At 39.9% G+C, this 27,885-nt stretch overlaps 1 protein-coding gene across 13 annotated transcripts in view; it reads left to right on the forward strand.

Moving 5' to 3' along the window:
• SLC4A4 (solute carrier family 4 member 4) overlaps positions 1-27,885 on the forward strand; it is a 347,209-nt gene that overhangs the window by 121,953 nt on the left and 197,371 nt on the right. For 12 of the 13 annotated variants that reach the window (XM_084971070.1, XM_021100504.2, XM_084971072.1 and 9 more), the window contains exons 4-5: positions 15,639-15,774; positions 25,687-25,847. In XM_084971070.1, the coding sequence (XP_084827196.1) occupies positions 15,639-15,774; positions 25,687-25,847 (297 nt within the window). 13 annotated transcript variants of the gene reach the window in all.

The raw sequence follows: 27,885 nt of genomic DNA on the forward strand, positions 1-27,885 counted from the left end.
AGCGAAATGAGTCCATAAAGCAGCTTATCACTGTGGTGGTATGGCCACGTTAAAACACAGATCGCATGTGTTTTTAAAGTTTAGACAGGGCTATAAAATGGCAAGGCACTTTTTCAGTTAATGTACTGAATTATTGTAAGCATTTATTGACCCCTGAAAGTTAGATAGTCTTAAAGATGGCGGTGCTTTTTGGCTAATTTTTATGGGAGACTATTTTTTTCTAAGATTTTTATGAGGGTGTGTATGTGTGCACTGTTGGGTTTTTTTATTCTTATTTTCCAGTGTACACCCATCACTGAAGTTAGGCAGATGCAACCCTAGGAGGTTAGTTTATTCCCTGGAATGAACGTCTTTTTTATATTTTTTGAAGGCTTTTTGATGGGTTTGAAGAAAATCATTTTCCAAAGCAATTGCATTCATTTTTATATAAAACTCTGCTTTTATGTGTTTGTATGCATTTCGTCTGACACTCAAACAGATATGTAACCTCCAAAGTTAAAACTGACACGTTTATAGGATAAATTGTTTGAGCTCTGGAATGAATTTAGACAGCTCTTAAAGCCATTTTATAATCAAGGGAAAATAAATTAAAAGGAATAGAATGAATGGCTTGTTGAAAAGGAATCATGGCTCAATCCCAGGCTTAGGGTAGGAAAAGTTTAGCACTCGTGGGAAGGCATTTGGTAATATATAGTGCTTGGTTACTAAAAAAGAGAAAAATAAACATTGTCGTTATCAAGATTTTTAACATGACTCATTTTCAAAGAGTTCAAGTCAATGGCCAGATATGTTTTTGAGATATGGCTCATGGGCTCTTGAAGGGTACCCTGTGTTGAGAAATACAGTAGAAAAAAAAAAAATCAAAGGGAAGCACTCCGTAATAAAATGAGTGTGGACTTTATAGTCAGCCACATCCACTCAGCTGCATTCTTAGTCTTATTAGATTCCCCCTTTACTGGATTTGTGATCTGGGTGATGTGTGTGACCTTCTTGAAGGTATTTCATTTATGAATATAGAGATAATGATACTTAGGTTATAGGCGTGCTCTTCAAAGCGGTAAGTATGTTCCTGGTTCATGCTGTTTACTGTTGGATGTTCTTATTCAGTAATATTTCCCATCAAGTGTCCTAAACTAATGAAAATATCACCATTTACACTGCTTGGCCAGAAAAAATAGAAACCAAGCTGAAGACTCTTCAATAAACCCCATATAGTAACTTTCTTTTGAAGAGGCTTGCAAGTGCTCATCAGTCGGCAGGAAAATGAAATCTTGTGATCCTGGAAAATGGAAGGATACATTTTGGAGGAAGAGACTGTAGCAAGTGGATAGCCCAGTTGACTTATGTGTGATCACAGCCCAAAAAAGGCTGTAAGCCAAGTTATTGTTCTCTAAGTCTTTGAACATTTAAAATAGTAATAGATTTCAAGATAGAAGAGAAACCCATTTTTGAAGTGAGCTTGATTTCAGCAAATGAAAGAATACTTTTTTTTTGACTCAGCTCAAAATGTATTAATTTCATAGGCAGATTAACCAATTGTCATTCATGGCAGGATATACCATACAACCATTTCAGAAAAATTGTAATTGCAGTTGATGTTTCTCAAGTGAATTCTTGGACATAGCGATTCATAGTGATCAGATGAATCACTCTGTAGAGAAAATTTAGTAGCAACTGATTTAATGTCCAATTAATAACAATGTAATATTTGGCTCTATTTTATAGTTGTGGCTAGGAAAAGGTGGTTAGAAAGTGACTTTCAGAATTTTGTTTAGGGAATTTATTTAACTGAGATCACAAGTAGCTATTAGATGGCATTTTGGGGTGTGATTTGAAGTAGGCTTAGATGACTACAATATAAGAACTAGGCATTGGCCAGTTTTTCTTCAAGTATACAAGGCAAAAGTTCAGAGTATATTTAATAACTATGATTTATTTTCATATAAACCAATAATGGAGTCTATAAAAATATTTGGGCTCTTGTTTTGAAAAACTAAGACTTTTTAAAGGAGGATGGTAATAAAACATGAGTATTGTTCTCTAATAGAGAATCATGCTTCCTAGAATCTCTATTAGGCAAGGGTAGAGACTGGGTGGGTATACCTTAGGGTATAATAACCTTCATGTGTGTGTTTTGGGTGCAGCTCAAAGATAACCAGTGTTGTTTAATATTTATTGAGTCTCTCTTGGGTTGCTGATGTGTATGTGCTTTGAAGACGGACACTCTTTGAAGAGAAAAAAAATAGATGGCTGTCAGTAGAATCTGTGCATCAGAATTTGTGCTCTGGGAGTTCCTGCTGTAGTGCAGTGGGTTAGGGATCTGGCATTGTCTCTGAGGTGGTGTGGGTTGGATCCCTAGCCCAGCGCAGTGGGTTAAGGATCTGGCATTGCCCCAGCTGTGGCGTAGGTCACAGCTGTGGCTCAGGATTCTGTCCCTGGCCTGGGAATGTCCATATACCATGGCCGTGGCCAAAAAAAGACAAAGGAAATTACAGAAAAAACCAAATTTGTGCTCTGCGCATAACTTCCACATTCATTTCAGTAAGTCATTCTGTGCATAGCCTAGTTCCTTTCACGGCACGTTCTTGTTAATCTGTGAACCATCATGCGTGCCTTTCCCTTTCTGTCTTTGGAATCCTTCATCCTTATTTACATGCTTTATTCTTCTTCCAGTGAAGTCCCAGTTTTAAAAGTCATTTTAAATATTTCCTGCTCATTTAGGTCTCTGGAGTTGGAGTGTCTTTATCTCTTCAGGTCACTTTCACTGAGGTTTATTTTTGTTGGCACAATCGATGATAAAATCATTCAAAAAGCAAGAGGAAATATCCTCATTCACTGTACAATTCCTTTATGTAGCTGGTGTTTGAATGCTCTTAGTGTTCACTCCACATCTTTGAGTGAAAAATGGGGTAAATAAGAGGTGAGAGGAGTTCCAGTCGTGGCTCAGCAGGTTAAGCACCTGATGCAGTCCCCATGAGGATGTAGGTTCGATTCCTGATCTTGCTCAGTGGGTTAAGGATCCAGCGTTGTCACAAGCTACAGTGTAGGTTACAGATGAGGCTCAGATCCAGTGTGGCTGTGGCTGTGGCTTAGGTCGGCAGCTACAGCTCCAATTTGATTTGATGCCTAGCCTGGGAATTTCTCTATGCCACAGGTGCGGCCACAAAAGAATAAAATAAAGGGTGAAAATATTGCTAAGGATTACTAGTTTTCCCCTCAAAGCATGCCAAATTCTGTTTTTTTTCAATTTTTGCATTTGAAAATTTGTTGATAGGTTTTGTTTCTCAAAGGAGAGATGAGATCAGATTGACAGAATGAATAGACACTTATAGATTCTTGAATATAATAGTACTGTCTTATATTTCTGAATAACTTTTTGCAAGGCAGAAGGGCAAAATTTGATTCCATTATCCATGGATGTGCCTTGAAATCTCTTCCTTCTTCCTGTTGTTGTTCTGTGCCAGCCAGCTGGGGAAGCTGAGTCAGAGGGTAAAGGGGGAATTTGCTCAGTTGGAATTGGAGCTGAACACGAGATCCAGGTCTTATAATTCCGATTCCATCACTCCACCCATGATGACTGTTTACCAAGGGTTGTGTTGTCTCGAGAAGTAAATTCCCTGGCTAATGCTAGACAGGGGGGCACGCGCAGAACTCCCATCTCAACAATGGATGCTTCTTAAGCTATAAAGATCTTATTTCCCCTGAAGTTGTGAGAACCAGATGCTGCAAACACTTTGTTGATCACTTGGGGGAGTTTGGCAACAAACCAGCAAGCTTTGGAGGGTCTCCAATATCTTATGAAAGTCCTCCTTAAGGTGTGTTGAGAACAATCTCCTGTTTCCATCATACCCCGCAAACAATAGTACTTCATTCTCATTTTTACATTATTAGACAACTTGAGTATTTTATGTTTCAAATTTACCTTGACCTACTGACTCACCTACATGTCAACATTGCATCAGTGGGTTGCTTTTATCTCAGTTTACCCTAGCTTTTCACTCTTAACTTGGTAACTTAATCTTGATTCTTCCTTCAGGTTCCTTTACGTTTGCTGTTTATATTTGCTGGCCTTGGCATTTGATCGTGGCTTCCTCTTAGAGATTTTGGCTTGTCTCATTTTTCAGACCCAGAGCACCTTCTATTGCCTTACTAGGAGTTCCCTGTCTCATTCTCTGTCTCATATCCCTCTCTATCTGAATCTCAGATATCCCCCCTGTGCTCTTTCCTAACCCTCCACATAAGGAAGGTGGCAGAGGGACTTGGACAATTTTCAGATGAATGTCTAATCCCTACTTTATAAGGTTATTAAAGCATTTTGTGAACATAGTTCTCGGAAAGATAGATTCGAGCTTATGGAGGTCTTGAAAAAGGTGATAAAGTGAAAAATACATTTCTAAACCAGCTTACACTGGTTCATGATGGATCTAAAGACAGGGTCGTCTGAGAAGGCAAAGGAACTCTCAGTTTTTTGTTTGATATTTAATTAATTGGAAATTTTGCAGCCAATTAAGGACGAGCCATGCCTTCCAATCACCACTAGCCTTAGAAGTGACTAAAGCGTTGCTCTGCCTATCCTTTCTGAACAGGAAGCTCTTAATAATGAATGACTTTTGAAGTGCTTCTCCTTTACTTCCCCTCCGATGAACTGAGTTTCTCTTCAGATGACTGGAAGTATTATAAATAGGCTTTTTACATAAGGGATAGAGAAATGCTGGCTAGAAAGACTGTAGTGAAAACATTGTGTTGAAAAGGGTGACTTCCTTACTTTTATTGATATTACTCTGTGAAACACATAGATTGTTCATAGCACACTTTAATAAGAAATCAAAGACTCTAATCAGCCCACAAACACAGTCTGATCTGTGTTTTCCATCAGCTTTGTATCAGCTGTATGAGTAATTTAGAAGGAGGTTTATTTCTATAACAAATTATGCTCTTCTCTCCTAAAATACGGTTCTAAAAACTTAGCTGATCTCCTTTTATTGCTTATTAAGAATAGATTTAGCCAATCTCTATTGATAAAATTTGAGAAGGCACTTATTTAATGAAACAGTATGAAAACTTATTGTGTATATTAATTAGACTCTTGTTATTCAAATGCCGTTTCTCAAATAATTGAGCTGAGGATTTACAAGTGGTCTTTAAGATTCTGGTCTGCTTTGGAGGTCTTTACTGGCCATTGGACATATGTGGCTGCTTGGCACCAGTAAAGCAGAGTCTTCTGGGGAGATCAAAGAAGGCAGACGAAGCATTATGTTGTCTGAGAGCAGTGAAACTTCTACTGTCAAATTGGTAGTGTTGGAGGGCCTGTTATATATATGTTTCTTTGCTGAGAATGTAATTAAGCTTCAGAGATGCGGGGGCTCATGGCTGCTAATTTGGATCTTCGACTCAGAGCAGACTTAAGGCAGAAAAGAAGCAGTGCTTACTGGAGAATCTTGTTGACATTTCTGTATTGTGTTCAGAGTTCTATCAAAATTTTCAGAGCAGTGAAGTATCTGTGGGGAATGTGACTTTTTTCCCCTCTATGGAAAGAACAAGCACCTCTATCATGTTTTCCTGATGCCTCCCTTTTTAACAGGATTATGTTTTCAATCATGTTCACCCATAAGGCTGTCCAGGAAAGATGGGTAGGATGTTTTGGCCATGTGGGGATGAAGTCAGAAATCCTAAGGATCCTTTAAGACTCTTTATATTCTCATGAGCTTTGAAAGAGAGTCTACAGGAAGGAACATGCCTTTTTTATGTGGAGGCATCTAATGGCAGCATTAGCATAATGGCTGTGACACTAATATTGGAGCAATAAATTTAGCTGCTTTGTATAGAAAAGAGTTGCACTCGAGCAAGTCTGTAGAGTTTATTTTGGGAATCGGGAAGATTTCCTAATGTTGATGAGAATTGAGTCTGACTTTGGAAACCTCAGGGTATAAATTGTGCTGATAATTGTTCTGAGTTGAACCTGGAGAAAATGCTGATGTATTCACTCTTAAGCGGAGTGATTCATCATATAAACCTTATCATGGACAGCTCTGGCAGAGCAAAGAGAATGAAGGAGGGAGTGAGAAATTAAAGGAAAATGGAAATGGGAGCTATGACCTATGACATACACTAGGGACTTTCAGGTCTTTTAGGAAGACTTGTTGGTGGCCGTATTCTTTACCATTTAATTTAAGGTTGAGCTCCTATTTACAGAAAGCCTCTTACTTTTCCACTTCACTTGCATGGAGTCCCTCACCCCTGTCCCCATTGTTCTGTTATCCATGGAGTTATTTTTAGGCCTGTGTGGCTGCTTCCTCTGCTAGTTTTCAGAACCATCGCTGGTCCTGTTACATGGTTCAGAACTGGCTGTTTGAATCCCTAGACAACAGTAAAGGCAAATACTGGAGGGTCATGTTTGTTTTAGAATTCGTTGGGAAAGATAATTGAGATTCTGCAGTTTGAGTATTGTAGGGAAGTGTCTGGCACTAATTTGCCATGACTATCCCCAAGTTAGCAATTAAAAATACCTTAATGGGTTTGTTTTCCTTATAGTAATGACATTAATGTTAATTTTAGAAAATCTGGAAATTACACATAAGGAGGAAAACAAGAATCATCAATAATTTCATCATTTAGGAATAATAGTTGTTAACATTTGGCTCTGGTATTTTTTTCTCTATATACTACATAAATCATGAAGCCTTTGGTTGCAAGTGCAAGAAGCCCCATTATAATTGGAATAAACAAAACAGAATTTATTGATTCACGGAAGAAAGGGTCAGGATAAAGCTGGTTCTTTGGGGAAAGGAATTTGATCTGAACAAAAGGCTAGAAGAGAGTTAAAAATAAGAACCAAAAGTTAATGCTTATCCAGAAATGTCAGGCGTTAGGTACCTTGTAACTTTAACGAGGCAGATACACCCTGGTGGTTAAATTTGAGCGAATAGATATGGTTGTAGGAATTCTTCTTCTTTGTCTCTTTGCTTTTGGAAATTCTTTGGCATGTGGTAGGTGTCAAAAGACATAATTCAAGACTCAAGCAGGGGCAGAACAACACTCTGAACAGGGTACTAGCTCATCAAATCCACACTGTCATGATACTTCATCCAGACTTCTTGGTCACCTGTTTGTTTGTTTTTATTTCACCACCACCTGTGTTGCTTTGGTACCTCAGGTATTGCCTCCTTGGGAAATTGCTGACTTCCTTGGCAGGGTACTGACATTGCCACACTGGGCTGTAGTGACAGTATCCACAATGTGGTACCCTTTCCAGGGGATTTTGCGGACAGAGGGTATCAACAGAGGAGCTGGCCGCAAAAGGATGAGTGAGAAACATCCCTGGGTTGGAGGGGTCCAGCAAACACTTGGGAGGTCGATTTATCAGTAGGGTATAGTCTTGTGATGCACAGCTGGGGCAAAGTTAGTGAACTTGGGTTATTACTGTATGGATGAGCCCATTTCCCCCCCCCAAAAGACTCAAGAGTACTGTGCAAGCTTGTATTAAATAAAGTACGGAAGATGATACGGTGATAAATAAAGTCCAGAAAAAAAATCAAGGAGTTCAGTTTCACCGTTTGTTTGTTTAATGATTGTGTTAGCTCAGGCTGCTGTAACAAAATATCATAGCCTGTGTCAACAATAGGAATTTATGTCTCACAGCTCTGGAGGCGGAGAATTCAAGATCAAGGTCCTAAGTGGTTTGGTTCCCTGGAGAGGGTCCAGTTCGTGGCTTGCAGGTGGCAGCCTTCTCCCTTGGTCTTCACGTGGTGAAGGAAGAGGAGGCAAGATCTGGTGTCTCTTCTTAGAAGGGCACTAATACTAATCACATCATGAGTGGCCTGTTCGCATAAGCTCATCTAAACTCAGTTTTCTGCCAAAGGCTCCATCTCCAAATATCATCACATTAAGGAATAGGGTTTCCAATATGGATTTTGTCAGGGACACAATTCAGTCCATTATAGTTATTTAGTTTAGGGCACCACTGAGGCTGCTAAGACCCAAAATGACTGATTTGAATTTTCTTTCTTTCTGTTTGAGATTCTTGAAATATTGGAGTCATATTCATAATATAATGAATAAAATGGGAATAATTAATAAAAAGCATCAGCAGACCAAAAAGCCTTTGAGCCAATTTTTTTCCCCAATATGGTGTCCCCTGGAATTTCATAGATAAAATTTATTTGACTGCTGGACCATCCCTGGAACTACTTCTTTGTGAATGGTTTAGCAGCATTTTAAGTCACCTGTTAAGACCCCGGAAAACTTCGTTTTAATTTTTCCGACCCACTGCATTATGAAGGGGAAAGAATGAGTTGAGGAATGGAAGGGCGATCACTTTTTTTGTTGTTGTTCTAAAGAATTCTTAATATTTTATAGACATGTCCTGATAACATTTTTGTAATGTAAACCATAGGTAAGTTATTTTTTTCCACCATTTTGAACATAAAAGGCTAAGACACAGGTATTTTCCAAAAGTGTCTCATCAAGTTCCAGCTTTTTACACCTCTTGATGGCTGAAATTTAACTTACTTTACTCCTAAGTAAGATAGTTTGGTAGTATTCTGGAATCCAAGCTCTTAGCACTGTTGACTCCTTATAGCTGAATAATAATGTCATGGCATATTAAGCATAATTGTGATAATTGACAGCTTTTCATGTGTGGGAGCTTATTAATACATGGATACCTAAGTATTTTTAAAATTATCCATCTTAATGAGTGCTATTTGGCTGTTTCAATTTCTTAGCTAATTTGAAACAGAAAAAGTAACCATCTAATTTACCTGTCTAGAGCCTGCCAGCATGTAAATCAATAGTCATTTTCTGAATATGTTGAAGCAGAGGTAGGTTAAGGCATGGAGAAAGTCTAGCTGACTCGTATAGCTCACTCCAACAAAAGTTGGATTCTCTAACAGGTTGTTCAGTGCTATTAATTTGAAGATGCTAATATATGGATGGCTAATTTAGCTCTACTCTAGCCCATTAAAATGGAGTCATATGTGTCTATGTCATAACTCTTTGGTTGCAAGTGACAAAAAAAATTGCCTCATTACTTTAAGCTAAAAGAGAATCTTTACATATGATTGAAAAGTCACTGACTTCAGGCATTGCTGGGTCCAGGTGCTTAAATGATGATACCATGAACCTGTTTCTCCCTGGGTTCTGAGTTCCTTATTCCCAGGTAGGTTTTTCCCTTAGGGTTGCCAGTTGGCCATTTGTATTCAAAGCTTATATTTCCATTTTAGCACCTTAGTATAAAGTGAGCATTTATTTCCTAGAAGTTCCAACAAAAAGCTGATGCTTATATACTCTGATTGGCTTGGATTAAAGTGTCCACTCAAAAAATTTTATTACTATTGTTATTATTATTATTTTGCCTTTGTTTTATTTTATTTTATTTTTAGGGCCACACCTGTGGCACATGGAAGTTCCCAGGCTAGGGGTTAAGTCAGAGCTGCAGCTGCCAGCCTATATCACAGCCACAGCAACTCAAGTTCTGAGATGCATCTGTGACCTACACCACAGCTCATGGCAATACCGGATCATTAACCCACTGAATGAGGCCAGGGATCAAACCCGAATCCTCATGGATACTAGTTGGGTTGTTACCACTGAGCCATGATGGGAAGTCCCTCCACTCAAAAATTAATTACTGTGGCTAAAAATTGTGATATTCTCATTGTCCAGTCCTGAGTCACAGGGGGTGATTTAGCTTCAAAGGACTTAGAAGTATAAACATGATCCTGAAGAGGTGCTGTTATCAGGAAAAGAGGTTAGCCTTGCTGGGTGGGCAGGAGTAGCAGATGCCACTACAAAATATATATGTGTGTTAAAGATGTGTATATATATGGAGACTTATTCATTTAGCCATTTATCATTTCTTATAGTTATAAATGAGAAAAGCTTGAGGATATTATGTTAAGTACATTTTTAGAGTACTGCAGTGGCCTATTGATTAGGTAAATTATGGAAGTTTTAACATGCATGGTATCAAGCTACATACTTTTATCTCAGAATGAAGAAGAGAAACGAATACTTGAAATGATAACTATGTAAACCATTTGGAGATAGCGCACTAATAACTTAAAGAAACAAATAGTTATTTCTTTTTATACTTCGGTTTGAGAGCTAAGACTTTACCAGATGGTGGACTTTGACAAGGAGAAAATGCAAAATCCAGAAGTCCTCATTTAACCCACAGAAGGGAATTTGCATGTAAACTTTTCATGCTCAGTATGAATGCTCATTATGATCATTATTTCTATTAAGGATTTTTTTGGGGGAATGGCCAGCAGGGCGACCACAGCAGGATGCTTGGCAGACCAAAAATAAAGAGCACGTTCACGAATTGCCTTTCAGTGGATAATAAACCAAATGTTCAGTTAATTTACTTTAGGACTATTTCACATGCCATTGAGATTTCTGCCCCTTCTGAAATTCAATATTTACTGTCTGTATTGTTCATGTGGAAATCCTTCTTCTTCTTCTTTTTTTAAAATGAGATTATTCATTAGAGTGTAGTGACTAAGGAACGGGCTTGGAAATAACACAAGTGGGTTTGCCAGAGTTCCTGCTGTGGTGCCAAGGGATTAGCAGTGTCTCTGGAGTGCTGGTACATAGGTTCGATCCCCAGCCTGGCATAGTGGGTTAAGGATCCTGTGTTGCTGCAGCTGTGGTCGCAACTGAGGTTTGGAACTCCATATGCTGCGGCCAAGAAAGAAACAAACAAACAATAACAAACAAAAACATTAAAGTGGGTTTAATGTCCTATCACTTGCTAGTTGTGTGATCTTGTTGAAATTCCTTAGCTTCTTAATACTTAGTTTCCTTGTCTGTAATATGAGAGTAGTATAAGCGAATAATAGTAGTCGATATTTCATAGGCTTGTGGAAAATAAATGATGTAAGTGAAGCACACTTAACACAATGCCTCCTACAGTGAAACCATTTCAAAAAGTAGTTATTGCATGTTACATTTTTATTGATAGCATTTTTCCTATTGTTGTCTATTACCTTGCAGCTGTAAGTGCCTCCAGGACAGAGATCTGATCTTAAAAAATACTTTGTATCTTTTCAACAAGTACCATAGTGTACTGAATACACTAAAATCTAATAAATATTAAGTTACCAAATGAGAGTATAGGGACTATACTTCCACTTAGCTTCATTGCTAAGCCCTCGATTTCCATTTTGTTACATCGCGTTATTTTCCTAGTTGCAGTCTATCATGAGCAGTGAGTTGTGTTTCCCTGGCTTGAGGCGCGCTCAGTGGATGAGAGCTCTGCAAAGCTGCGAGCTGCATCTGTGCAGGGGAAGCTGTTCTTTAAGCAGGAGGACATCTATTCTTCTCTGTTAGAGGTGGGGACAAACCCACTTCCCATCTATTAGAAATGGACAAAAAGTTGATTTTCTAATTACATAGACTTTTCCCTTCCAAAAGCTAATTCTGTCTCAGGGACCTTTGATGTTGAATGCTGATGAAAAGTAAATCAGAGTTGTGACTGCAGTTTCCTAACCACTGTGCAGACTAACTACATTTTTAGTACCGTGACCACTCTACTGGCCAGAAGTAGTATCCAGACTCCAGATTCTGCCAATCGTTTTTTACTCTCCTGTCATTCTTTCATGCTCTTTCAGATCTTCTAAAATAATTACACATAACTATTTCTTGATTGGAAAGGCATTGCAAGTGCTTTTACACAAAAGTCCTGGAACTTTAGATTTTTTTTTTTCTTCTAGATATCTAAGAAATTTCAAAGGTGTTTTTTTCCCTAGTTACAAAAGTAAAACATTGTATCTTACATTAATATGTATTCAGTAACCTTATTTTAATGTTCTGCAAACACAGAACAGTTTGCAGATATTTTTCATGTTTGTTGGTTTATGTACTAATTTATTTATTCATTTAACTAACTAATTAATTAACTTGTTTGTTTCCCCTCCTAGCATATAAGTTCCATTAGAACAGGAATCTTTTTGTGAAGTTCTTTGCTTTATCTTCAGAGCCTGAAGCAAAGTCTATTTAGAGCATAGACAGTACCTAACAAATATTACTGAAGGAATACACGAAAGATTTGTGCACATTTTAGCATTGATAGAAAGGTGAAGGGTAGAAAATAGAAGCCCTAGAAATAAACTGCATAACATTTTATTTTATTTATTTATTTATTTAGGGGTCTATTTTTTTAGGGTCACATCCATGGCATATGGGAATTCCCAGGCTAGGGGTCAAATTAGAGCTGCAGCTGCTGGCCTACACCACCGCCACAGCGACTCAGGATCCAAGTCACGGCAATGCCAGATCCTTAACCTGCTGAGCGAGCCCAGGGATTGAACCTGCATCCTCATGAATACTAATCGGGTTTGGAACCCACTGAGCCGCAACGGAGACTCCCAACTGCATAACATTTTAAAGATACATAGACAGGCAGTTCTTGCTTTGCCCTGTAGTTCAGGACGATGAAAATGACTATGCAAGCTGAAATTATACAAAACAATCCTAATGATCAATGGGAAAAATTATTATTATTATTATTTTTTATTTTCCCACTGTACAGCAAGGGGGTCAGGTTATCCTTACATGGGAAAAATTATTATTGTTCTTTAACCTTTAAATATTTTTGCCAGATCATTGAAATCTCTCTTGCTGTTGGCTATAAAGATAAAGGGAAATGAAAAAAATAGTAAGACATTATAAATACTTATTCAGTACATACTAATTTGAAACATTGGAGTTTAAGTGATTTATTTCTTTGTAGAATCTTAGCAGAAGTGGTTTGCCTTTTTCCTATGGTACAATTTATGAAATAGAGCAGCTTTTCTATGCCCAAATTATCATCTTCCTGTTTAAGTCTGGATCGGCTTCCAACATTTTATCCTTTGTACATTTCATGTTAGGAAATGTCTCCCAAGTTTCCTTTAATATGAAGGTTTTTTGTTGTCTTTTCTAGGGCCGCAGCCTCGGCATATGGAAGTTCCCAGGCTAGGTGTCTAATCAGAGCTGCAGCTGCCCGCCTATGCCAGAGTCACAGCAACGCCAGATCTGAGCTGTGTCTGACACCTACACCATAGCTCATGGCAACACTGGATCCTTAACTCACTGAGCGGGGCCAGCGATCGAACCTGTAGCCTCATGGTTTCTAGTTGGATTTGTTTCTGCTGCGCCAAGATGGGAACTCCTGAAGTTTTTTTTTTAAACCAGTATCACTTCCACTGGGTCATCATTATTGGTATGACCACTTGCCCTACTATTTCTATGAATGAGTTCCCCTTCACTATGTCCCTCCAGCTGTACATCTAGAGTCTCTTAAATGGTGAACAGCAGCATTGTCTATGTTCCTGTAATCAGCTAGGTTTTCTGTGACTCCATCTGTCTTTGACATAGATTTCACTTCCAGGGTCAGTACTTTTTGCTTCTGGGCTGTACTGTCATTTTTGTTGGCCAACTCCCTCTTTTGATTATTCATGTCATATAAATTTATCATTGGAAGACAAGAAGGCAACACAACTTCATACCTTGCTGTCTGGGCATGAACTGGATGACAAATATGTAGTATCCAATCAATGACAGACTTTGGTGACTATGATTGGTCCCGATCCTGATGCACATGTGTTATTTACATAACAATTGATGGACTGAAGAGTTGGTACTTTATGCCATTACTCACAGTTAATATACCATACAACTGAAATTTGAACTGTGTTGCTGGGGGACTAGTTTATTTAACTAAACTGTGGTAGCTGATATTCACACTCATTAGAATCATGCAAAATGAGGGCTCCCTCATTGCCAGACTATTTTTTGGGCATATGTGTATTTTTTCTTTATCAAAGTGGGATCACTTTATGCATATGATTTTGTAATTGTATTTTTTTTCAATTAATACTATATGGTATATATGTCAAAAAACAATAATCTCATTTCCATGACTACATGGAATTTTATTGAATGGTTGTAGTATAGTTTGTTTAACTGATTTTTCCTTTTTGGACATTTAAATTTTTTCTATTTTTCTCAGTTATAAACTGTGGTGCAGTGGTCACTCCTGTAGTTAAGACTTTGGGATCACAGCTATTATTTATTTGGAAGGAACATCCTTCTAGTGGTAGAATTGCTGGCTCACAGGATAGATACACTTTTAAAACATTTCCATATTTTTTCAAATTTCCCTTCAGAGAGATCTTCCCATTTTGGCTCCTACCAGTGTCATAAATTGAGAGGGCCTGGTACATGTGTACTAAACCCTTTCTAGCATTGGGCTTCTCATTCTTTAAAATTTTTGCCATTTTGGGAGTTCCCATTGTGGTGCAGCAGAAACGAACCTGACTAGTATCCATGAGGTTGCAGGTTCCATCCCTGGTCTCGTTTAGTGGGTTAAGGATCTAGCACTGCCATGAGCTGTGCTGTTGGTCATAGACCCACATTGCTGTGGCTGTGGTGTAGGCCAGCAGCTACAGCTCTGATTCGACCCCTATCCTGGGAACTTCCATATGCCACAGTGCGGCCCTAAAAAGCAAAAAAATAATTTTTTTTTGCCATTTTAATAGGTAAAACATTTTGTTTGAGTAATTAGTTTTGATTACTAGGTAGGTAGAATATTTTTCATGGATTTATCTGTAGTAAATATATTTCAATCTATGGAATTTTATTCTGTTCTGTATTACAGCAATTTTAAGATGGTAGAAATGTTTTATTAGGTTGAGTACATATATTTCTACAAATTTCTATGTATGTATAAAGCTGTGTTCTTGGACTGTGTTCACATGTGTATACCGTTCTTTTACCCAGGGATTATAAGGAGTATCTGTGGGCCTTCGTTTTCTAATATAATCATCAGTTTCCAAACGTTTGCCTTTTTTCCCTTTTTTTTTTTTTTTTTTTTTAAAGAAGGAGAAAATAGCTCACAACCTGGGGGAAATTCTAGTTAATTTTTCATTACATGATTTTCAGGAGATGGGGTCAAAAGGAGCTAGTAGGGCATTCAATTATGTGCTTGAGTGTGTTGGAAATTTTTTTTCCCCCTCAGGTGTACAATATTTTACTCGGGCTTGTTTTTCAAGGGCATTGAAGTGTGACTCGACATTTTTGGGTACTGCCATTATGTAAAGAAGAGGTTCCATCTTGTTAAATATTCCTTCATCAGCTTTGTAGTTAGGCAGTTCCAGGCAGTGAGGAGCCCGTGAGGGCACGGGCTTTAGGCATTGGACACAGGAAGGGGCTGGGAGGCGGGGGCCTGGGGGAGACTCAGGATTGGGGTGCTCCGTTGCCCCCTCCCACTGCTATAGAACAAGTGATTGGTCAGGCTGGTTTCCGTTGAACACTTTTGGATGGGTCATCAGTGCAGAAGGAGGCAGGGTCATGCAGTTGGAGCTCAGCTCAGCTCATCTGAGGGCTAAAGGTTCTTTGCGACAGGTCGTGTAGCTGGAGCACTGTCCTTGGAGAGTGGTGGAGCTGAGGCACAGTTTAGAACCAAAGGAGTAGAGAGGGGGCTTGGATTCCTTTTTGTCTTTAGGTTGGGGACAAGGCAGGCTCAGCGAGGAGCATGTCCACTGAGAGCGTGGAAGGGAAGTCCAACAGCTCTGGGGACAGAGGACGAGCTCGGAGTTACTCTTTCCTCAGGGTTGTCCAGCCAATGTTTAACCATAGTATTTTCACTTCTGCAGTCTCACCTGCCGCCGAGCGCATCCGCTTCATCTTGGGCGAAGAGGATGACAGCCCAGCACCCCCTCAGCTCTTCACCGAGCTGGACGAACTGCTGGCCGTGGATGGGCAGGAGATGGAGTGGAAGGAGACAGCCAGGTGAGGCATGGCTGACTGTGCGGGACCGACCTGAGGAAACAGGGATGGGGCCAGAGACTGGTCTGTGTACCCCATTCTCTAACCCAAGCACTTTGCAGGACTACTGAGCCTTAAGGAATCAAAGGATTCTTTCTCTTCTCTTGGACAAAGACTTGGACACAGGGCGCCCTTCATTCCACTGCCAGAGCATTGTTTCATTGACCTGCATTTTTATCATTTTAGCCTTTGCAAGGAATTACAAGTCCATCTCTGTTTATATGCTGTTTAATAGTACAATATTTTAAAGAGATAAACTCAAGCCCCCAAACATGACAGCCTAGAGATATGCACCTGTAGCCGCCACAGGCCTAGGTATCTAACGAGCCCTTGTCTGACTTATTTCCCGATCCCTGTTAGGAGGGGGGTTGCAAAGACGATGACTCTTACCTGCCAGCTTGCCATTATTTCGAGTAAACATCTGTCATCTTTTAAATATCCAGTGAAAGCAAGCAGAAGGTTCACTTGCCTTGGGGGTGTTAGAGACCTGAGTTCAATTTCAGTCTTTTGTCACCTGCCAGCTGCATAACACTCAGTTTCTCAGAACTTGGGTTTTGTCATCATCAAGTATATACAATAATGTCTACTATCTAGATATGTATGTGATATAAGATATATACTATAGAAATGTTTTACTAGATATCTAATTAAATCATGGATGTTTATATACATACATGTGTATGTGGAAATGCTTTATACATTGTTAAGCACTGCACAAATAGCTAAAGTTGCCTTCATCTCACAGTGATAGAGCTTTTCTTTCTTCTGGATGTAGGTTTAGTTATATATATATGTCATACTAAAACTTCTATGACATACAAAAACTTTGTGATAGAAAGATGTTGATGTAATGCATTTGTTGGCCTCTCATTGCCATCATTTATGGAGATTCAATGGATTTTATTTTCACAAACAAAATAATGTCAACTAGTGCCTTTGTATAGTCTGTAACTTAATTCAAATCAATTAAATGCAACCAGTGTCTTTTGAATGCTTAGTACATGTCAGGCACTGTTTTGAGTGCTGGAAGCAGAGAAGTGAGCAATAACGTATTCTTCTCCTGCACCTCTAATGCTCTCTCTTGAAGCTTTTCCTCCTTTGCTTCTTTCCATGATACAGTAATTGTCTTAGTCCCCTCTCTTAGCACCAATAACCTGAATATAAAAAGTCCTTTGAAAGCACGTTTCTAGCCCATAAACCATTCTCTGAAAAAGGCTCTCAAAGTAAAAACTTATGGTGGTCTCTTCATTGCATCCTTTCCTTTTCCTTCTTTCAAACAGAATAAAGCCAGAGTGAGCACTGGTGCAGCTTGAATTGAGTGTTGGGGAGATTTGGGTCTTGTCTTGGCTTTGCTGCTCCCCAGCTGTTTAACTTTGGGCAAGTCATGTCGTCATGTAGTCGCCCCGAGCTTGAGTGTTCTCTTCTGTCAAGTGAGAGTCATACTGGGTTGCATCCTGTGTAACTTCATGCACATCTCATAGCTCTAAAATCCATCCTTGTGTGTGTGATGGTGTAGTTGGCTGCGACTGGAAGAGCTACTTTGATTCTTGCTTTCATCCTGAAAATCTGTGCAAGCACCTGTAGAGAGTAGAACTCAGGTGCAGCGTTCTGTTTTTTTCTTTCAGCGAAGTGCAGACTACACTTTATTTTATTTGACCCCTGGTCCCAGAAAGTGGAGCAGTCACAGCTCATTGTATAAGTAATTCAGCGTTGAACAAGATGGATGTTGTATTTTCATTTAAGATTCTTTAAAGTTAAGACGGTCATGAACTCTTTATTTATAGAATCTTTCCTTGGGAGCATATCATTTTGGTGACATCATTTTTGGTAGTGTCATTGGACCCTGAGAGCTTGTACTGCTGGAGAGGAAGTGTGGTGAGAGTCCACCATGTTCAGGGGAGGCTGTCCAGGGAGAAACACACTCACAGATAGTCTGCACTCTTAACTTCCCTTACGTAGGACCTGCCACAATTACTATTACTTAATTAATCGTGTATGTGATGGTATTGTTTTCATTTGGTCTCCCTCATTACACTAAGAAGGAGAGCCCACCGTGTCTGTCTTTCATTACTATAGTCCCAGTGCTTTGTACCTAATAGGTGCTGAGTAACATGCGTTGAGTGTGATCAGTTGAGAACTGGTTGCCTTAGAATCTACTGTTCTAAGGATAATGCTTCCTTAGAAATACTATGTGGTCAAAGTTGGAGTTCTGTGATAACCCATCTCTTTCTGACTGATGGACAGCTCAATGACAGACTCAGGTACCCAGCACACCACTGATAAAGCCCCAAAGAGGACCTTTGTTTGATGTTTCAAACTAATTCATCAATACACTGATGCCATCTGCCTTAATTCTCTAGCCCAGACTTCTTGCCTTTCTTGCCTTGTTTGATTGAAATCAAATATTTAGTCAAGTAATAGGCATCTCAGAATAGCATGTCAGAAACTGAGCTCCTGATATACCCCCCTCCGATCTGTTCCTCCTTCAGAATTCCCCACCACAGTGAACAACTCCATTTTTCTAGTTGCTCCAGCCAGAAAGATTGGCATCTTCCTTGATGCCTATCTTTCTCTACACCCCTTACTCAATTCATTGACAAGTCCTATCTAGGGTATCCTCAAAATGATTCAGGTCTGCAAAATCTCCCATACCTCCAATTCAATGCTGCCACCACCTTGGTCGAAGCACCATTATTTCTAAACATCTAGATGACTGCAAATGCTTCCTTGTTAGTCTGTCTCCCTGAACTTACCCTGGACTCCCTCAGGAGCTACACACCATCGCGGTTGGACCTCATCTCCTCCTTTTCTCTCCCTAGTTCGCTCTACTTGAGTCTCACTGGCCTAGTCATACTCCTAGGACCTTCCTCTCCCCGTTGTCTCTGTCCGCAGTGCTCTCCTTGCTGTACCCCGTGTCATCTACATGGCTCATTTCCTCACCTCCTTCAGATCTCTCTTCAAATACCACCTTCTCAGTGGTGGCCGGATCTGAAATGCAAACTCTCCCCCCACCTTCCCATCCCCCATCCTCCATATTTGTCCTTGGCACTTATTGGCATTTAGCATATTAACATATCTTGTTATTGTCTCATCCCGATTAAAATTAAAGTTCCATGAGGGGAGGAATTTTGGGTTGTTTTGTTCACCCCTGTATTCTAGTGTCTACAACTACCTGGCATGTAGTCCACCATCAAGAAATAGATGTTTAAAAAAAGAATGGAGAAATGGAACATTGATTCTTAGTTTCTGTGTTCAAATTCTCTTGGGAAGTTGGAGGGTGCTTGTGTCTCCAGAAATGATTCAGGTTTTCAGTGATTTTTTACGTCCTGCAACATAACTGTGCTTCTGAATGTTTTTGCAGTAATTTCTGACTGCCATTTATGATGTCCAGTTTCCAGACATGATAGGGCTTTTTTTCCCCCAAAAAAATAGCACTCAACCCCACCAGACTAATAAAAGTTTACTGCTTAAAAGGGGTTCATTTTCCATGTGAAATGCATGACTTTTTTGGGAGGTAGCATAAAATGGAGCGTTCTTTGCTTTTTTGTGAAAATCCCAATTACGTGGATTATTTTATTTTAAAGAGAACCAAGCTGCCAGGCTTTTCCAGCCTAATGTAATTTCTACTGTGACTCCACACCCCACAGGACAAGCTCGTACCCTCTCTAGTCCTCTCCCTTCCCTTTCAATGCTCTGTGCTTTTTTCAGTTGACTAATGATTTACTTTTATCAGGAACATCCTACATTGAGTCTCAGCATTACTGAAGTTTTAGCCGAGCAGTGTTTTGGGAAGTTCACGTTTGCTCTGTGTCACCAAAAGTAAGGGAAACGGTTTCAGTGGTAGGAAAAATATCCCCATTTACATCTCAGAAGTCATAGTAGTCCTGTAAAACTCTAAACTATAAGAGTATGAAGAGAGGTCTTTGTTTTTATGAAGTTTGAAGTACAGACAACCCTACCACCCTCTTTTTTTTTTTTTAAACATCTTTTCCCTGTTCTTCCCTTTTCTGAAAGTCAGAACTTTGAATTTTCACTGGCTCTTCCAGTAGAAAGTACAGGTTGAAAACTGAGGGAAGGGTCTCAGACCTGAGAAATGTATGTGATCAATGGCATGCAGAGAATATGTCTTTTTAAAGGAGTACACCTAAGTGTACTAAGTACTGACATTCAGTGATGTACCGTAGTTGTAAAGGAATATTTGGCATTAGTGAACAAGCCTGTGCTCTCATTAAGAATTTCCAGGTGGCAGAGTTCCCGCTGTGGCACAGTGGGATCAGCGGCATCTCTGCAGCGCCCAGACCCAGGTTCTATCCTCTGCCCAGCGCAGTGGGTTAGGGATCTGGCATTGCTGCAGCTGCTCAGATCTGATCCCTGGCAGGGGAACCCCACATTGCCTGGGGCGGTCAAAAAAGAAAATAAAGAAAGAATTTCTAGGTGGCGAGGCATTAGCTAATGGATTCATGAAGCAAACTGGTAACAGAATAAATCGTGGTCCAGCTTTGGTGATGGCCCAAAGCCAAGAAGAAGGGCTGTCACTACCCCTCACCACTCCAGACTCTGGATTTCTTTGAGTCAGTGATGTCTGCAAACACGGCTGTTGGCTTTCAGTTTCCCCCCAGTGACTATTCAGATGGGCTGTGTTGGACTTTATCGCTGTTAGAAGAATGTATGTTAATGATTGCTTCCCCGATGTGATTCACATTTTCCTGCAAAACCAGAGTACAAAGGAAAGACATCATAGGTTTCACCAAACCCAACAAGCCAGCGAAGGAAAAGGGTGCTGTGATCTCAGTAGAAGAACAGCCCTTTTGCGTTTCTGCTCCTTGAGAGGCCCTGCCCTCCTCTGGAGAACCCGGCCAGGGCCTGGCCATCAAGCACAGTCATATGCTCTTACCCTGGGGCTTTGCAGAGGGACCTCTCTCTTCTAGCCCACACTGACCCCTCTAGCTCTCCTATACTGGGTTATTCTGGAAAATTCCATTTCCGACCAAGTTTATTTTTTCTGTAAGAAAAAGTCTGAAGGAAAAGGAATTTAATCATCTATGTAATTATATGTGGTTACTACACTGTTTTGCAATAACTTTCACGGTTGATCTAGAAATTCAAGAATTCTCCTTAAAAACATCATTCATCCCAGATACATGCTAGCCTTGGCTTCTTTTATGTGCGATGAGGCATTTATTAGTTAGCCAGAAATTTATTATTACTTTAATAGCTTTATGTGGTTGGATTATATTCCAGGGCAAAGGTCACGTCTATTTTCCACTGCAACACTGGCATGTTTTTAAGCTAGAGGTCTTGTCTTTTCTTGATTATATTTAATCATATGATTGGAAACTTGCAAAATTCCGTGTTTCCCAGTGGGCCTTCTATTTCTTCAACAAACGAGCTAAATGCTATTTGGTTGGCAGTCACTCAGAGTGTGTTAAATTGCAGTGTACTTTATCATTATTCTTACAAGACCTTGGAATAAATAAACTTCACCTAATAAACTCCTCCTTCAAGGTTACAACAGTTTTGTAATTGTCAGCATTTAAAAAGCCAACTTCTGAAATTAATTTTCCTGCAACTCGTCAAGTACTAAGACCAAAGGAAAAGTGGAAAACTTATTGCAAATATATGGTTATTCATAGTTATTATGAAGGGTAGATAGTAGCTTTTAGTACATTTCACAGCAAAAATGTCTGGTTTTTAAAAATGTAATTACATGGTTCTAAAGCACCTTTACAAATTCATTGGCACTCAAGTAAGCTGAACTTTGGTACCTTTGCCATAACCTTTACTTTAATGGGTTCTGATTTGAACTGAGTCATTTTTTAGTTTTTTTCTCAAATTTGTCCTTGATATGTGAGGAGGATAGACATAGCATGTGTAGTTTCTGGAGTGAAACTACCTGTAAGCAATCTGTTTAAATGGGCAAACCATTACTTTTTGCCTTAGAGTACATGTTGGAAGTACAGTTAGTTCCTTGAACTATTTGAGCAATATGTGCTAAAGGAATTGCATAGTCTTGGTCCCATAGTTACCTTTGTGCCATCAGCTATACTATGAAATGACATCCTCACATCCTTCAATATTTACCGAACTCAAAGTGAAATAGATGCTTAAACTCAACTATGAGCCAGTACTTCCCCTTAGGAGTGTAGATTCTAGGGAACTGACTAGTGTTGAGACTTTATGTTTCCATCCCATTATGATTAATTCTTGACAAATCTTGGCTGGTACAATCCAGGAGGATGAGTAATACTATTCTATAAATCCAAGGTAGGTGGGATATATTCTTTCTTTTATTTTTATTATTATTTTTAAATTAAAGTATAGTTGATTTCACTGTTTCTTCAATGTCTGTTGTATAGCAAAGAGACCCAGTCACACACAGTTCCCTGTGCTGTATAGGAGGAGCCCATTGCCCATCCATTCCAAATGTTACAGTTTGCATCCACCAGCCCCAGACTCCCCGTCCATTCCACTCCCTCTTCCCCCCCGCCCCGGGATGCATTATTTCTAAATGTACTTTTAAAACTCGTTCAAAGTCATATTTGAGATAAACTGTGGAGCAGGGTGAAGTAAGAGATTGATCACAAAAAAATACACTGGTTTTGTTCCTATTTTCTTTCTCTTTTTTTTTTTTTTTTTTGTCTTTTTGCTATTTCTTGGGCCGCTCCCGCGGCATATGGAGGTTCCCAGGCTAGGGGTCGAATCGGAGCCGTGGCCACCGGCCTACACCAGAGCCACAGCAACGCGGGATCCGAGCCGCGTCTGCAACCTACACCACAGCTCACAGCAACGCTGGATCGTTAACCCACCGAGCAAGGGCAGGGACCGAACCCGCAACCTCATGGTTCCTAGTCGGATTCGTTAACCACTGCGCCACGACGGGAACTCCCTCTTTCTCTTTTTTTTGTGGAGAAAATTTTATTTAACTTTTATGGTTTGGACGGTTGAGGATGATGGTGGAAAAGAGCTGCATACTGTATGGAAGTGATGCTTAATTCTATGGAATGAATTTGGTGATACAGGTTAATGGCAACTGATTGAAGGGCAACTGGTTATCATTTAGGAAAGATAAGAGGGTGGCGAAGGCTGTATGAATAAAACTCTCCCCTTTATTGGGTTTCTAGCTGGCCCTTATCATTCACCTTAGACTTAAATTCTCTGACCAAAGATCCTATCCCTCAGCTGAGGAGAATACTCTTAGGAGTAAAAAAAAAAAAAAAAAAATAAGATCGCTATACTCTTTATGGATAACACAATTGCATGTTATCTTGACTAGGGTTCATATATTGTGGACTCTTCTATCTTCTAGAGTGTCATCTTGAGCAATAAATTATAACATTAAATGTAAATATGATTCGTATACTAGTTACCAGCCGACGTGGTTAGAAATTCTGAGAGTGAGCCTAAAAAGAGAATATGCCTAATGTTAGCTAATGTAATATACTCCTTAAAATGTTTGCTCTCAAAATAACTCAGTTTACCTTTTGTCGTTTTGACAAGTCCATCAATTGTATAGGAGCATGATGTAAAATTCTCCTTTTTTTCTCACTTCCTTTTATTTCTATGTCTAATACAACCAAGGTGAAGAACTATTAATTCACACACACACACACACACACACACTAATATTAAAGATCTTTCTCTCAGAATGGTTCACAACCACGTTTATAGAAATGAACAAGGTCCAGTTCTGAGGTTTTAGAACGTCTTTGATATTGGCTTTTTAATGTGAGAAAAACAAATAAAAATCTCCATTGCCTACATTTTCGGGGATACAGGGGAAAGGAGGAGGGTCTTAGAACTGAGGGTGAAGTTGGGGATAAGGTTGCCATGGAAACATAGGTGTTTCCTGGCCAGGAGAGGAAAGAGAAGGGGTTCATGGCCATGGCTCGTATACATATGAATCACATTAGTGTTGGGCTTGATTAAAATTCTGAATTTTCTTTGACATTGTGGCTGATCTCTTGATCTATTTTCACTCCTGGTTCTACTAATGTGTTCTTTTCCTTCTCTGAGGGTGGTGAACAGTCTATAAATAATCCTGTATGTAGAGCTTCCTCTGATCTCTGCCCTTTGTTCTCATCTTTAGTAAGTTGGGTGAGTGTTTAGCTTTTTCTAGGAAAACATTTTCAATCATTAAAGCTTTGGGTGAGGAATGTAGAAAAACAAATTTTAACCCCCTTCGTATCTTGTTCAATATCTTTCAGAGGTTTCAAGTGAGGGAAAGCAGCATTTTCCTTTGAGTCATGACAAGTAGCAAAATGATGATGCTTTCTGATTTTCCTTTACCCAGTGTAGGAAGAGTCAGTATGTGTAATATGTGGGATGTCAAATGTTTTTGCTGTCATTTCCATTAAATTTTTTTCATCCCTATGTACTGCTAAGTTATCAAAATCTACAAGTCTCAGAAAGAAAAGCCATGAAAGAATGTTGCTTGTTCTATTGCTAAGGTTGATAAGAGAACTATTATCAGAATAGATGCGTTCATTGAACTTGTGTATTTTTTATTTTATTTAAATTTTATTTATTTATTTTCTAAGGCCCCACCTATGGCATATGGAAGTTCCCAGGTGAAGGGGTCGAATCATAGCTTCAGCTGCCAGCCTACACTGCAGCTCTCGGCAATGCCAGATCCTTAACCCACTGAGTGAGGCCAGGGATCGAACCCACATCGTCATGGATACTAGTCAGGTTCTTAACCTGCTGAGCCACAACAGGATCCTCAAATTTTTTAAAATTATTTTTTGGTTGCATTCCGTAGCATGTGGAGGTTCTAGGTCAGGGATCGAACCTGTGCCACAGCTGTAACAATGCCAGATCCTTAACCTGCTGTGCCACAAGGGAACTTTCTGAGCTGGTGTATTTTTAAAAAACATTTTATTGGAGTATAGTTGACTCAGTGTTGTATTAGTTTCAGGTGTACAGCAAAGTGAATCAGTTATACATATAAATATATCCATTTTTTTCCCTCAATAGGTTATTACAGACTATACAGATTTTCCTGTGCTATACAGTAGGTTCTTATTAGTCATCTCTTTTATACAGTAGGGTGTATATATTATTCTCTCCCTCCCAATTCCTCCCTCCCCTCAATGGTTTCACCTATGGTGACCCTAAGATTGTTTTGAAATTTGTGAGTTTGTTTCTGTTTTTTTAAACAAGTTCTTTTGTATCATTCTTATAGACTCCACATGTAAGTGATAGCATGTGATATTTGTTTTTCTCTGACTTACTTCAGAGCTGGTGTATTTTTAAACTGTGGAGCCAAACTTGAAGAGCAAAGCCTCTATTAGCATCTCAGTGAGTGGGGAGCATGTGTCAGCTGAGAGATGTATGTGAAACTAAGACATAGCAATACATGCTGGCCTCTTTAAGCATCAAAGGGGAATTTTATTTTCATCTGACCACCTCAAACACCATATTTTCAAATATTTAACGTAAATATTGGTTCCTAACTGATACTTCACCTGATGTAAACTTGTCAAGGTCCCAGCAGAATTCTCACAGTGGTCGTTATTTTTGCATACCGCAGGCACTATACCCACATGGAGAATTTTTTTCTGCATTATTTTAAGAATTTGCTTCAATCACCATCCTTATGGATTTCATCGTTCCATGTAGACAGATGTAAAACCAAGGACTCTTTGACTCCTCTGGGTTCGTTTTCTTTCTAACATTGTGGGGAGGCGTGGTCTAGTGACTCCTTTTGGTGTATTTATAAAGGTAATGCAATTAATAATAGAAAAAGCTCTTGAGATGCTGCAGAAGGAGACATTTTTTGGAAGTGCTGGTGGGCGTGGTGCTGGAGGGGTTGCTGGTTCTATTTCCAGAGGTGATTAGAACACTTTTAATTGCTGTTCTCTAATCTCGCGTTTCTAGGTGGATTAAGTTTGAAGAGAAAGTGGAGCAGGGTGGGGAGAGGTGGAGCAAGCCCCACGTGGCCACGTTGTCCCTTCACAGCCTGTTTGAGCTGCGGACATGTATGGAGAAAGGATCCATCATGCTCGACAGGGAGGCGGCTTCTCTCCCGCAGTTGGTGGGTGAGTATGTTGTTTGATGGCTCTGCATCTTTTTCTGCTTTACCCACCTATCGATGGGTCTCTGTTGAGGTGGATGAGCTTCGAGTGTAAGCAGGGTTGACTAGTCTCCATCGTTTATTCTCTCTCTTTCAATATTATAAAATGAGTAGGGTTTATTTCAGAAATTTTGGAAAATACAGACATGTCCTGGGAAAAAAAATTCAAAATCATCCATCAGCCCTCCATCTGGACTTAGCCGTGGTTAGCATTTTGGCGTCTTTCCATCCAGTTTTGTTTCTCAGTCTTCTCTCTTAGGCTTTGCACTTTCATGGTATTTTAAAAATGATTGGGATCATGTTTACATGTACAGATTTGTGTTCCTTCACTTATTACATTAAGGTTAATATTTTGAATGGACCCCCCTTTTCCCCTCTTCCCTCTGCCCCCATCCTTGGTTATATGGGACTGGAGGTCTGGACACTCAATTTCTAGACTCCTTGACTTTAGACATTGAACTGAACTTCTCTAGGCCTCAATTTTGTCATCTGTAAGATAGGGGTTAAATCCTCTGTAAGAAGGAAACTGGTTTAGGTCTAGTCCCTGGGTTGGGCTGATCTTGCAGGTGGAAAAGTCAGACTCCTTTAGCTGGATGTAGAGAAAGCTGGGTGGGACAAGAGGCCAGCAGAACCTCATGGATTAGTGACTGAGTCAGGCCAAGTGTCATTTGTACAACACCCGCCCCCGGCAAATCACTGGACCTCGTGGTGGAAGGCAGCCTTGGCATCTTTGTAATTAGTGTCGTGTAATGAATGTTAACTCATCATGTTGAACACCTTGGGCACCCATCGCCACATTCCAATGAGTAGTAATTGTTTTCATTTTCTAAGCTGCCTTATTACTCTTCAGATCGAAGTGAGCTGAAGGTCATGTTTTCCTTAAGGAGACATGCAGAGGTTCTGCTTGTGATTCCCAGGAAAACTCCATAACTCAGTGACCACTGGACCTGTAGGGATGATCGCAATTTCTTAAAGGGCCTGCAGTGTGCCTACTTTGGGACCGTGGGAAGAGGATGGGGACTGTGGCCCTGCTGACCAGTGTCAAATCCCTGTGTAATCACAAAGATTTTTGAATATCTGTAGGCAGAGGGCTTGTTTGTGGCCTCTGTGTCCTTATAGACAAGGAGAAGGCAATAGCATTTGTCTTGGAAGAGAAGATTTGTTCTCAAATCAGATTTGCAAAGAAGCCCAACACTTTCCATGCATCTGAGCTGCTTAAGGTGCAGGTGGAGAAGGGAGAAAGACTGAGGTGAACATACTGGGGGGACAGAATGAATGAGTTGATGCATTTATTCAGAAGCTCAGCAGTGGTGCATGAGCTTCAGCAATGTGCCAGACACTATTCTAGGCCCTGGTTTGCAAGGCTACCACCTTTTTTTTTTTTTTTTTTTTTTTTGGCTTTTTAGGGCAGCACTTGCAGCATATGGAAATTCTAAGGCTAGGGGTCGAATCGGAGCTACAGCTGCCAGCCTACACCACAGCCACAGCCACGCTGGATCTGAGCAGCATCTGTGAGCTACACCACAACTCACGGCAATGCTGGGTCCTTAACCCACTGATGGAGGCCAGGAATCGAACCTGCATCCTCTTGGATATTAGTGGGATTCATTTCCGCTGCACCACAATGGGAACTCCCTACTGCTTTTTGAATGGGATAGGTTGAAAATCCACACCCACATATAGGTAGTGAGAAGATAATGTAGGAAATACTGCCTTATGTAGAATGTTTCATAATTGACAAGGCTGATGGGGCTGAAAATGGACATTTGATTGTTTTTGTTTGTTTGTTTGTTTGTTTGTTTGTTTTTTCCTTTTTATGGCCATGTCTCATGGCATATGGAAGTTCGAGGGCTAGGGGTCAAATTTGAGCTACAGCTGCTGACCTACACCACTGCCACAGCAATACCAGATCTGAGCCACATCTGTGACCCCTGCTGCAGCTTTGGCAATGCCAGACACTTAACCCACTGAGGGAGGCCAGGGATCCAACCCACATCCTCACA

The sequence above is a fragment of the Sus scrofa genome, chromosome 8, assembly GCF_054392235.1.
Source record: "Sus scrofa isolate SSC_HxYL_T2T_F1_AM1 chromosome 8, Sscrofa_HxYL_maternal_Yorkshire_Landrace_v2.0, whole genome shotgun sequence".
Taxonomy (NCBI): Eukaryota; Metazoa; Chordata; class Mammalia; order Artiodactyla; family Suidae; genus Sus; species Sus scrofa.